This window comes from Phyllostomus discolor, chromosome 2 (genome assembly GCF_004126475.2).
Source record: "Phyllostomus discolor isolate MPI-MPIP mPhyDis1 chromosome 2, mPhyDis1.pri.v3, whole genome shotgun sequence".
Lineage (NCBI taxonomy): Eukaryota > Metazoa > Chordata > Mammalia > Chiroptera > Phyllostomidae > Phyllostomus > Phyllostomus discolor.
Genome location: NC_040904.2, coordinates 184,132,775 through 184,146,415, shown reverse-complemented (window position 1 = coordinate 184,146,415; position 13,641 = coordinate 184,132,775). Strand labels below are relative to the sequence as shown.

General features: G+C 36.3%; 1 protein-coding gene across 1 annotated transcript; it reads left to right on the top strand.

The window, feature by feature from the left end:
- Positions 1 to 51: 51 nt before the first annotated feature.
- GOLT1B (golgi transport 1B) lies at positions 52 to 13,103 on the top strand. Its single transcript, XM_028532434.1, has 5 exons — positions 52 to 224; positions 6,363 to 6,454; positions 7,603 to 7,781; positions 8,662 to 8,743; positions 10,599 to 13,103. Exons 1-5 carry the CDS (start codon positions 200 to 202, stop codon positions 10,635 to 10,637), a joined length of 417 nt encoding a protein of 138 aa, XP_028388235.1. The 5' UTR covers positions 52 to 199; the 3' UTR covers positions 10,638 to 13,103.
- Positions 13,104 to 13,641: the final 538 nt, after the last annotated feature.

The following is a 13,641-nucleotide window of genomic DNA, read 5'->3' as shown; positions in this document are numbered from 1 at the left end:
GACTACGGATAATCGGTGGATATTGGGAGCGGGTTTAGCCAATAGAAAGCCGTCTTGAAGCTGGGGCTAGGGTGTCTGCGTGTTTCCGGAAGACGTGGCGGCTTTTCCCTGGGCTGTTTCCCGGCTTCATTACTCCTGATTTTGCTTCGCATCCTGGGTTCCTCGAGGTGCCGTCGTCGCCGTCCTCCCCACTGCAGCCATGATCTCCTTAACGGACACCCAGAGTAAGAACCTGCCCCCGGTCCCCGCCTTGAGCCTCGCACACCCCTAGCTCGGGCTGGGTCTCGCTCTGCCGCCCCCCACCCCCACTTGCGGGTCAATGAATGAAGCTCCGCGTTGGGGGCGGCGGCGGCCTGCGAAACTGCTAGGGCTCTGGGAACTTGGAGGGCTGCCTTGAGGGGGCGAGGGCTGGGAGTACAGTCAGTGCCTTCTAGGGAGACGCCCGAGCTGGGGACCGGGTGCTCTCGCCGAGGGTGTGTCTCGTGCCCGGTCGCACCGCTTTCTCACCTCCAGTGAGAGGGGCGCTTTGTTCCTGCGGACTTCCACCAGAGAAAGTTTGATGTGCGGCGACAGCGGCCCACTCTTGAGGATGTTCGTGGACAAGACTGACTTGGGGTCCCCTACAAGTTACTGGCTGGTTGTCTGGGAAGCGGTATTTTAAATGTCACCGATTGCAGGCTCTTTTTGAAAATATGCAACCTTCCAAAAATCCCTTGAAATGACTTCACTTTTTTACCAGCTAATGCTTCTACAATAGTAAAAAGTCACTTTGTGTTGGTTAAAGGGTTTCTTTTGTTGGTATTTTATATTGTGCTTTGTGACCTGTTTTACTATTTTGGCATCTCTTTCTGCCTGCTTCAGAATTCTGTTAGGCCTATCTTTTCTCTAAAGTTGGCGTTGCTATGTTTACTTTTCTTTCATTGTAACATTCCCACTTTTGGATTCCTTTCTACCAGTCTTAAATTATCCTCACGTATCTGCCCAACCCTGTACTACTTACCTTTTGACGGTCCAGATATTTTTATCTCATTTTGCATTTTCAGCCACGCCTTTTACTTCTTGTTCTGGTCCACTTAACTTGGGTTTTCAAGATTTTGAGAATTAAACAATCTATTGAAATGAAAATAGCGCTGTATTTTAAAGTGGTGTTTTAAGGTTTGGATTTGAGTCGTGGCTGACTTGAACTTCACAGAGCTTCTAAGGAGGTGCACACACACAGCCACCCCGTTCAGGCTCCTCCTTCCTGAGACTGGACTGAGTCTGCACTTTGGGGCCACCTGCCCTGGCCCTTTTTGGTCATTTGGCCTCATCTGTTCTGAACAGAGTAAATCTAAGTGTAGTCCTTTTTTTTAACTGTTATAATAAAAACTAGCAATTGTATAATGGCATCTTCTTTCAGTTTACCATGTGCTTTCACATAAATCATTACACTCAATTCTTCTAAGAGCCCTGTAAGGTAGAGAGGAGTATATCTCTTTTATAAATAAAGGAGGCTCAAAACAAATTCAGTGTATGGTCATAAGTAAAGTTACAGAAACAATACTTGATCTCAGCTCTGCTGGCTTAAAAACCTTTGTTCTTTTTACTGTACCCTACCTACCAGCATATAAAAGATGATACAAACTTTGGGATCTATCTAAGCATGATGAAGTTCTTGCTCAGCAAAAGTAGTTCCAACGCTAGGTAGTATTTTAGAGAATTAAGCATTTTTTGAGAAATTTTGTAGATACTCAGAGCCTATTTTTTTATGAGAAACAGTACTCTATTAAATTAAAATTAGGTTGCCCAAGGAAATTAACAGGATTATATACATAAATTGCTAGAATTTATTTTTAACTCTAATTACTTGAAGTATTAAACTCTGCATAGTTTTCCTATCTAACTGTAAATTATTATTCCTATGTATCTGAGTTTCTGATTGTTACCTAGATATAAATATGAATTATTTATCCTATGCATGTACATTCTTTGATGTTGAAGACTTACAGGGGCAAATTCCTCATTTCCATCCTTCCAAAAACCAGAACAAGAGAGTTGGATTGGAGTATGGGCAGAATGGGAAGCCTTCTCCCCTCTTCATTAAGTTGATGGGGAAAATGTATGATGCTCCTTGCTGCCCTTCTGCCAAGTGTTTTAATTAGGGCAGTGGATTGGAACACAAAATGATTAATGAACCAAAAGCTCTTTGGACTTCACATGGTGTTTGTGTATTTAACTCCAGGTATTGGCCATCATTCTAGTGACTTGCCAAGATTATTCAGGGAATCTGATTCTGGGAGAGGGTGACCAAATGCTGATCACAGCACAATAAAAAACAATTCATGACTGTTTCAAGAAAGTCTATAATAGCCCTCCCCCCCGCCCAAAAACACAAGATTTATTGAGTGCGACGGCATGGGCCGTTCCCTTGCTGCCTCTAAATCTTTACTTCATTATATCACGTAGCCTGAAATTCTGCCATAATACACAGTTGAGTTCAATTCAGTTGATACTCACTTGAGTTCTTTATTCTGACATCTTCTATTTTTTAAAAAGGTATACAAAGAAAGACAGTGCTGCTTTAAAATATTTAAGATCAGATACCAAAATGCTAAAGTAAGTGCCAGTGGATTGAGCATGTCTTTTCTTACAAAATTTCTACAGTAAGCTTTTTGATTTAGACAAACTCATTTAATTAGATTCCTTTTATCAGATCGTTTGTTACACACAATGGCAAGAGAGACAAAGGTTTGATACTGCACAAGAGGAAGAAAAATTTATTTTACTGGGTCCGTTTCTGGTGATGAGAGGACAGGCTTCTGAATGCACCAACAAAGGGAAGAAGGGAATTCTGGAGATGAGAAAAAGGCACAATGAGGCCAGTTTGAGACTTTTGACCCCGTCACGTTAGGGAATACTTGGCAACATCATGCTAGCGCCAGTTTTGGGAAAGATGTTACAAACATCTGCTTGACTACACTGGATAAAGCAGTAGGAATGTTTTGGTTTCCATGTTAGTTGTTCATACCGTGGAGTCTTATATTGGATTTGAATTCCCAGCCTGACTCCATAGGACCCCCACCTGTCCTCCCTCACCCCCACGCCTCACCACCATCACCACCACTTGCATATTTGCAGAGTTTGTGGTCAAGAGTAAGTTATAAATCTCTGAGTCTTGTTGCCCAAATGTGGGGCTGGTGCTACATTTCACCTCACAATTTGTTAAAGGAATTACAACACATTTGTATAAATATGTCATTAAGTGTAAAACCATATTTAGACATTGCCCTTTTTCATTATAATCAATGTTTAATAGTTTTTCTAACATCTACTTAGTTATATTAATAAACTAATTATATTAAGCTTGAATCAACTAAAGACCCTTCCCCTAGAAGTTCAGTGTATTCTAATAACTTTGAGTTTCATTTAACCAAACAAATTTAACCCAGAAGTCCTGTGGGAAACAGTATGGCAAAATGGTTAAGCATACAGACTTTGGATTCAAATAGACCTGAGTTCAAATGCTCTATGGGAATGGAAGTGTGACTTTAGGCAAATTAAGTCAGTTCCTCTAAACGTCAGTTTGCAGCATCTCTAAAATAACGTAATGATGCCCCCTACCTTGCAGTAGTTTAGGGAGGTTTAAGTTACATGAGATATGTAAAGTACCTTGAAATGGTCAATTCTGGTAAATTCTCAATTATATGGCAATACAGATATATTTCCATATATTTTCTTTTCTGAACATCTCAAAGTTTTTAATGTAATCATTAGTATAATTTTTGAAAAGATAAAAATCAGTCATGCTCATTTAACTCGGGTGCCAGTGGTTAAACCCTAATTACTCAATAGTTATTTAATGGGATTTTCCTTGCCCTTATGTCCATATTTTCCTCTGCGAAATTATGTCTGCCACCTAAACAGTTATTTTGGTAAATTCTTTTAAGGCATTTAAGCATGAAAGTATCACCCTCAAATTTTCATGGAAAATAGTATCTGTGGAATACACTTACCAGTGTATTTATAGACAAGTACCTGAATTTTAGACCCACTTTGGGAGAAAAAGGTAGCTGAAATGGAAGGCAGTAGTTAACTATAAATTGAGGAGGTAGAGGAATTAGAAAAAGGTATGTGATATAAATTTTCAACTCATCAAAACATTTTACGTGGCTTAACAAAACTTTTTAAGTAGCTGTGACCAAGATTTTAGCTTTCTGAGGCTGAGGCAAAAAAGTTAACTAACAGATCAGAAATCACTAACAGTGAATTTAAAATTGTGTTTCCAAAAATACGATGTTTTCTGCCCTGATTCATTATTTTATGCAGATGGTACTTCTGGGTAAAATGCGAATTGGTAACAATTTCCTGAAAACAAAACTAAAATGATCAAGGAGGTGACTTGGTGGTTTGATTGTGCTTTGTAGTATTAACAGAAAAGTACACCTGTAACCTTAGAAAGTTACATTCTTCACACTAGAAAAGATAAGTCCTGGAGAATGTAAAGGCAATAAAAGTATTAATTTTATATACAGACTTCAAAGCTTACACTTCTCCCAGCACTCTGTACATACTCAGTACTTAGAACAGTTACTGGCATCTAGGAATTCATCGAAAAAATTCTCTGGCTGGCGTAGCTTAGTGGATTGAGCGCGGGCTGCGAACCAAAGTGTCGCAGGTTCGATTCCCAGTCAGGGCACATGCCTGGGTTTCAGGCCACGGCCCCCAGCAACCGCACATTGATGTTTCTCTCTCTCTCTCTCTACCTCCCTTCCCTCTCTAAAAAATAAATAAATAAAATCTAAAAAAAAAAAAAAGAAAAAATTCTTTGTTTTTAGTGAAAGAGCAGAAACTCATAGTAATAATATTAGGTAAAAGTATTCTTTGAAACTTTGGAGAGGTGACTTCAGGACTAACCCTAGTCACCTCTCAAAAATGTAAATGGATTTATAGTTTAGATAAATTTATAGAAGATAAATCCATGATAAGCCATCAAGAAGTTAAAAGTGATACCTAACTTTTGAAACTTAACTTTTGAAGAAACCGCTACCTGATTCTCAAAGTATTTCCTGTTGCCACTGTATTGAAGTATATTCTGCTGACCTGCAGTAGCACTTTCTAATGGGTTATAGAGGGAATTTATTTTAGAGGGGAAAGAAGGAACTGCCGATATTGTTCGTATAAATAATAGTCATAGAATTTGATAGGAAATAATTTAATTAGTAAAAGTAAACCCATATATTTATGTCTGATGCCAGAGGGATTCTTGGAAGGGAAAAAATACGTAACTAAAATTTAGAATCCTGATTTATCTTTCTCTGTTATGGGTATGTTTGTAAGGAATGCTTTCTCATATAAGAATTAGAAATTTCTGTTTATATTTTAAATTCCAAGGTAATTTGCTGATATTAATTTAATTTGTTATAGATCTTAGTGACTGTCATTACAAAGTTAACTTGCAGTTGTTATCGGTGCAAGTGGAGTTCTTGCAGTGTCACAAGGAAAAGAATTTCCTGAGACCTGCCCAGGAGGATGGGGTTCCATGGTAAACTTCATTGATGATGTAAAATTAAGGGGGTTCACCTCTTGACTTCCCAGTGTCCATCTCCATCTGTCTCACCATGGACAATGTCCAGTCTTGTCTTCAGTGGGGCCAGAATAAAGGCCATTGCCCAGAGTTTCTGCTCCCTACTGCGGTCCAGTCCAGCAACCAGCTAGCTTAGCATGTGTTTTCAGCTGCTGTCCATTGCTGCACTGAGATCATTCAGGCTCCATCCTGGAGCCTCCGTGTGGAGTCTGCACACTCATGGGCCATGCAGCTGGCGGGGCCACATGGCTGTGGAGAGAACAGGCAAGTGCGCTGTGCAGGTGTGGGTCATAGGGTGAGAAAAAGAGATTTTCTTTGTTCCTCTGGAATTATAACCAGGAACTCTGGATTGGGACAGACCAGGTGCTTTTTCAAAATGACCAATCAACTTCCCAAGTTTTTGCCTGATTTTCATAGGTTTGTACCTTCTAGTTAGACTGACAGGCCTCTTTGGTCCAGCACCACCCACTGTGCCCTTCAACTATCTGATACCAAAGGAGAGCAGGGAGGAGTGTTAATCCCCTTGGCAGAGAAATGCTGTGGTCCCCTGGGGTGTGAAGCTGTAGTTTCCTGGCTCATGCCAGGTAAGTAAGTAAGCAGGCTCATGCTCCCCAGTTTATTAAGCTCAATGTCTAAATCCCTTTGCTCTCTTCACTTGACTAAATACTGATGGTAACACAGTTTGGGAGACCTATTTCCTTGTATCAGTGACACAAAAAATGAAAAATTATCTTAGTTTACAGGGATTTTAATGTCACTTTAATGTTTTCCACCCTTAACCGTGTAACTTATATTGCAGAAATTGGAATGGGATTAACAGGATTTGGAGTGTTTTTCCTGTTCTTTGGAATGATTCTCTTTTTTGACAAAGCACTACTGGCTATTGGAAATGTGAGTTTTTCAATATATATTTTAACTAACTTCATAGGAAAATTTTAGCTACAAATGAAATCTTGCCTGCAATTAAATTTAGAGAAAATAATTCATTACTACTCATGTAGAGATTTCTATTACATTCTCTGTTTGCATTAGGAACGAAACCCTTTAGTTTTCCCTTTAAACAAAAGGTAAACACTTAATGAGATTTTCTAATTCCATGACTATGTTAAGTGTTTGACATATGATTTACAGTAGAGTAAATCAAGGCTGCCTCTAAATAAGGGATAAAACTAGACAACTTGATGGCCCCCATTAAATATAAAGTGGCCCCCATTAAATATCTTTTAAGTGGCTATTATCATTGGACTTTTACTTGGAAATTGGTTAATAAAAAGGATAACAAAATTGTTCAAAATTGCTGTTTAATAAATAATATAAACAGCATTGGTATCAATATGAAGCTTAACCGATGTGAAATATCTTTCACTAAAAAATGTTAATAATGAAAGGCAAGGATCTGGGAATAAAACTTGGAGAAAAACAAGCTTCTAATAGATCACCATTTCCTGCCCACTATTTGAAAATATACAAAATATATGTATATTTGAGAGCACATGGCCGTATTTTTATCACTGCTGCCACCATATATTCTGGAATCAGTAAAACCAGAATCCTTTTCCTGGCTTTGTGTGTTTTCTTCTATCACCTTGGCCATGTCAGTGTTTTCACCAATCCAAACGAGCTCCTATAGCCCAGAATGAAGTTTGCAGAACCGGGAGTACCTTCAGGTGGCATATTTATGGTCAGCTTCCCTCTTTTGCCATGCTATTCATCTGCTTAATAAAGCTGTCTCCTCGTAGCTAACCCTGGGAAAACCACTGCTGATGCAGATGCTGGTTGGTAATGTCTAATCATTCCTTCTTTCTCTTTTTCTCCATTTAATCAGGATTGAGGAGGATTGAGAATAGCACAGTATTACCACATGCTTAGCCCACTCCTAGGTTCTGCTTCTCGGTGTGCATTGTAGTTTTTCTGCCTGATTGCCCACATTAAAAGCCAGATGTGCTCCTTTTTTTTATATTTAGCTTTGACCTTACTTTTTAAAGTTATGCAGTGTGCTTACCTACTTTTTCTATGTTGCATTTTTTTTTCTTCTGTAGGTTTTATTTGTGGCTGGCTTGGCTTTTGTAATTGGTTTAGAAAGAACATTCAGATTCTTCTTCCAAAAACATAAAATGAAAGCCACAGGATTTTTCCTGGGTGGCGTATTTGTAGTCCTTATTGGTTGGCCTTTGATAGGCATGATCTTCGAAATTTATGGATTCTTTCTGTTGTTCAGGTAAGGCAGTTGTTTTATTTTTTCTTTTTCAATAAAACAGTATGTCAAATAATTATTTTTAAAAACCTAGATAGCTTCATCAGCATGGTTAAGAAGACTAACTTTTCTTAAATGGATTTTTGTTTATACTGAATCTTTTATTTCAGTTTTTGGTATTTTAATCAACTATAAAATGCTTATAACGTGGATAATTGCCTATGTAAGGGTATGAATTATCTTGTAAAGTATTTCCAATTGAATAAAATTCATTTTATTGGCCTTTAAAGACACTGTCTTTGTTTGCTATTTTGATCAACTAAAAGTGATAGTTACATAGATAAATCCAGCATTTTACTATGTAGAACCTGATACTGCATAGTTATAGCCATTTGATAGCAGTTTCTTTAGTGCTTCTACATATTAGAAAGTTTTTTACCTTATACACTATGAGAGATTTTAAGTTAACATTTTACAAATGCAGGTTACCAAGTGAATAAACAATACTATGCAATGCAAGAAAATACCTTTGACTAACGGTTTAATAATTTGTCCAAGAAATGTATATATCAATACTTTACCTGTTTGCCAGATACCATATTGCCTACAGGAGACATAAATATGAATTAAGTGCCAAATCTGCCTTAGGGAACTCGTTTCTAGTATCAAAAATAGATAAAGTTATTAGTAGGATATAGTAGTAATGCCATCATAGGTACGTGTGCAAAACTTTATAGGAACATAATTGAAGAAGGAATCAAATCCTGGGAAAGGTAAGAAATGTTAAAGGAAGTTTGAAGTCTCAAATTTTGAAAATTTTAAAAGATGCCTTTTTACTTGGTTAGCAATTGATTTGGGTAGTAGAGACTGTGCAAGTACAGAGAACTACTTTTTCCTTCTTTAGGGGCTTCTTTCCTGTGGTCATCGGCTTCATTAGAAGAGTGCCAGTCCTGGGATCCCTCTTGAATTTACCTGGAATTAGATCAGTAAGTAATCCAGTAAAATTATAGAAATATAATTTTTAAACCATCAAAATAATCTTTGATGCCCTTTACTTTTAGAAATTGGAGTGATTGAGACATGATTACTTGATGTTTTTATTACGATATAAATGGTTGCATCACATAGAACATGGTTACCATGAATACCAAAGATAATAACCATTGGTAAATCTATAAAACCTGAAATTTTGTTACACTGTATTCATTTTTAATACTGTTCTCTATTTTTTAATACAATTCGGATTGATATGCTATGCTACCTTTCACTTTGAGAGTTCAACGTACTTTTCAGGTAACTTTTATATGATCTCTAATTTCAGAAGCAATAGTGTAAAAATGACGTCATTATTTCTTATGAATATTTTCTTTCTTAGACTGTCTCAGCAAACGAGGTGCAATAAGACAGTGAAATGAAGCAATATGATACTGAAAGTTGGATCATGAAATTCTGTTCTCAGCTCTCTGTGTGATTTGAGTGGTCTTGGCAAATCTGTTCCTCCAGTGTGGGCCTAAAGTTGTTTACAGACTTTGGTAGATGCTTCTAGAGATAACAGTCCATAGCATCTATCAAATTCTCACAGAACTGAAGGTACCACTATAAGCCTGATCTTAGTTTTATCCTCAAGTCAATTATAGAGTCAGAATCTTACAGCCCAGGCAATCTACATATTAGAAGTTACCTTTAGAGAGAAAATGTGCTTTCTCACCACCTCAAGTCACCTGAAAATTCTAATGAGTCCATGAGTGCTTTCAGAGCAACCTTTAGTTTTAGTGTGCCAGTCACCTGTTTGCCATAATATGAAATTTAAAGAAAAGATGTTGGAACGTAGACTTACAGGGGTATATCCTCATTTTATTGGCATTAATCTCCAAACTCAGATAGTAGTCAATGTTGTTTATTCTTAGAATGGTGTTTGAATTTACTGAAACTTCTAGTTACAGAATTATAATCATTATTCATTTCCTTAATTTAAGTGTTCAACATTTGTATAAATGGATACCCATTATGTTTCCTATTATTATTACTTCATTATAATAATGCTTAAGTAAAAATGTGGATAATGAAATGAAAGAGCCAGAAAGATGGCCAGATTTTGATGGTATTATAACCATGTTGGTTACTTAACTTGTAGTATCTCCACTATTATTTTATTGTTTAAGTATTTGCTTGCATCTCCCATTTGGAATGCTGGTGAAAGCCCAATTGCTTTATATTTGGGGTGAAGTAACCAAAGTAAATAACCACTTAATTAATATGTGAAAACCTATATTCAGTAATTATAAAGGTTTTATGCTTGCATCATTACATCTGTTTTTAATAACATTGTCACTTTGTCTATAGTCCAGATACACGTTTAAAGTATTTTTAGTCAATAGCTGTTGTTAATTATTGAACTTAATGGAGTTAAATCTGTTTGTTCAAAGACTACATAGGCCCAGAAGAGATCCACAGTCATGGTCAGTTGAAATATCTTATTGGGTTCATTAATGAATGAATGGCTGTGACATTTCAGCTTTTTATTTTATTAATTTTTGTTATGCTATCAGTGTTAACCTCATTTAATCCAGTTTTTTCATTCATTGTGTTACATTTCTCATGTTGCATCTTTAAAGTCATATGTAGAACATGTCATGCAAAAACAACTTTTAGAAAAAAATTTTTTATGCACTTGTGTGTGTCAGAAGACGGTGGTGAGTAGTACTGGATTAATCATTGTCAGTCATACCTTAAATTTCCACAACTCTTATAAAGCTAGGTTAAATCAACATTTAAAATGTTGATGTAATATTTTATAATGCTGAAGGCTTTCTTTTTAATTATCTGTTTTTCTTCTTGCAGTTTGTAGATAAAGTTGGAGAAAGCAACAATATGGTATAACAACAGTGAACTGAAGACTCATTTAAAATATTGTATTATTTATAAAATCCTTTGAAGAATATTCAGCACAAAATTAAATTACATGAAATAGCTTGTAATGTTCTTTACAGAAGTTTAAAATGTCTATCTACAAAGTACCAACAACAGTTAACAAAGAAGCAATGAAAACAGGCTTCTTAATCAGGTGATCTAAGAAGTCAGCAAGAAAACTGAAGGAGGTGAAGTCTGTTACAGTGCGTTTGAAACTCTTGACCTAAGGAGTCAGCAAGCAAACTGAAGGAGATGAAATCTGTTACGATGCATATTGAAACTCTTTCCACAATGTGCAAAACACAGCCATCCTTAGAGAGCTGTGGTGCCTGGCTCTCTTTTTTATTTTAAAGGTTCAGGAGCACCCACCCATAGGCATTTGCTTTTTAGAAATGTCCACTGCAATTGAAGAAATATTTCCAGTGGTACTGTGTCCCCAAAAGTGATGCATGAGTTACACTGGGTTACATGATTGGGTTACATGATTATGTTATTTTAATGTATTAAAACCAAGGAAAAACCAGTTTTGATGTATGAATCACTTTTTTTTGGTAAACATATGGTGAAAATAAAACTTTGTGATTCTTCTGAATCTTAATATTTTAAAGCCAGCTGAAAATCTGAAGTAGATATTCTCTGTTGGAATATGCAAAGATCATTCTTTACTAGCTTTTAGTTTCTAAATTATAGCTTGACTAAGCACATCTTTGGTCAGCAACAGGTTCTGGAAATACCCTTATGAGTCTAAGACTGCATCTGTACCTTTCATTACATGTAGGCATTTAACAAAATCATTCTTGACCATGAAGTAGTCTGTTACATAGCTTGTCTTATTGAGTAGTCTTTTATTTAAGATATAATTGATGCAAACCAAATGGATTTTCCATGTCATGATGTAGTGTTTTTTTTCTTCTATTTAAAAAATAATTAGCGGTGGTTTATTATGTTTTTTACAAGCTAAAATAACTAACAATTGGTAATGTTTACTTTAAGATGTGACATGTTAAAAGGTTAAACTTACAGCTATTTTTAAGGGCTATTCATGTGAGCTGAGTGTCCCATTTTTTTGTTTTTTCATAGCATAAAAATGAATATGTATGCTTCATACGATCACTCTTCATCTTGAGACATGGAGAAAATGTCTGAGTTCACATGCTGAGGTTATTGTACTCTAATTAAACTGGTTATAGTTTCTTAAAAATATGACACTAAAAAAATGATGCATTCTTTTCTAGTCTTGCTGCTTGTCAGGCAGTAAAAAACTTTGTTTCTTCAGTAGTTTTCCACCATGGCAACTTTTGTGGTAGATATAGGAACATATTTCAACAGCCATAGGACTGTTTTACCACTAAAGTGATTGCACTATTTTTTTTAACAGTTGCAAAGCTTTTTAACACAAAATCATAGTTGAAATTTGTAGTTTTTACGTACAAACAGGACTACAAAATGTATTCCAGTCTATGTTACTTTTAAATTTCTTGATGCACAGAGAACTCCCAACCTTGCTTGTTTAAAGAAGGAAAGACTTAGTATACTATCTAATGGTTCAGTCTTGTGGATTACCGTCTTTTTGGTACTGGCATATGGTTTAAGAAATAATCTGTGAAAAATAGGTGGTATTGACAAAATAAGACTCCTACCTCAATAGTTCATGGGATAATAAGAGACCTAGTATTGTGTCTAATGTTCTTCAAAAAGTAATATCCTCATTTGGAGAGTGTCAAATACATACATATTTGGGGGATTGACTTACACAAGTTGCCCATAGAACTTGTTATACATATTTTTGACTGACCCATATTATTTACAAAGGCTAGACAATTCTACCTTTTTTAACAAGAACAGTATCTGTTAATGTAAGGAATATGTGTTACTATTTACTCCTTTGTGGACATGAATTTCTACGAGATCTCCTTTTCAACAATCTTATTTCAGAAAGCATCCTCAGACAGAAGCATGTGAAGGTTTTGCTCATAAGATTGAGAGGCTGGAGCCGTTTTGGGTTTGAAATGAGTCTGGTTAATCTCAGATATGAGTTTGGGACTGCAGGCAGCTTTGTATGTTTTCGTATTCAGAACCATTGAGGAGGCTCTATTCTGAAACATACTAATCCTCCATATTTTAGTTTTTCTAAAACACACTGTTTCTTTCCAAAATTAACCTGTTTCAGTGAAAAAAAAAAGTACTTTGATTATTGCTGTAAAGAAGGAGGAAAAAAGGTCAAATTCTACTTAGCCTTAAGTATTTCTGGCATTGTTCAAATGTATTTTCTGTAACAGAAACCTATTTGGAATGTTTTTCTTTTCCCTTCATAAGTTGTAATTCGTAGAATACTGCTGCTTTAAAAAAATGTCCCACTCAGACTATATGATCTAACAATTCAATATTGTAAATATACTTGGCTTATCTCTCAATAAAAGGGTACTTTTCTATTAACTGGTGGTTGTCTTAGCTCTGGCTGCTACAACAGAATTCCATGGAATGGGTGTGGTTTACACAACAGTTCTGGATGCTAGGAAGTCCAAAATCAAGGTGCTGGCATATTCGGGTCCTGCCAAGGACCCTTTCTCTTGCTTGCCTTCTCACTGGGTCCTCACAAGGTAGAGAGAAAGCCTCTGTTCTCTCTTCCTCTTATAAGGACACTAATCCCATCACGGGTGGCCCTACTTTTATGCCCTCAGCTAAACCTAATCACCTCCCAAAGGTTCCACCTCCGATACCATCACACTGGGGGTTGGCCCTTCAACATAAGAATTTTGGAGAATTAAGCCCATAACAGTAGTCAAATATATCATTAGGAAACTAAAAATTAAATTTAGCATTCTACAATAACCCACCTTTTTTTACAATCAGCCTTATTTGCGATTTTCTTTTTTACAAATAGGTCATCACATCTTTCATTTCCAAGTTGCACAAATGTTATCATAACTAGAAATGGACTTAAGGTCAACCAAAAAAGTAGACAGTAAACTTA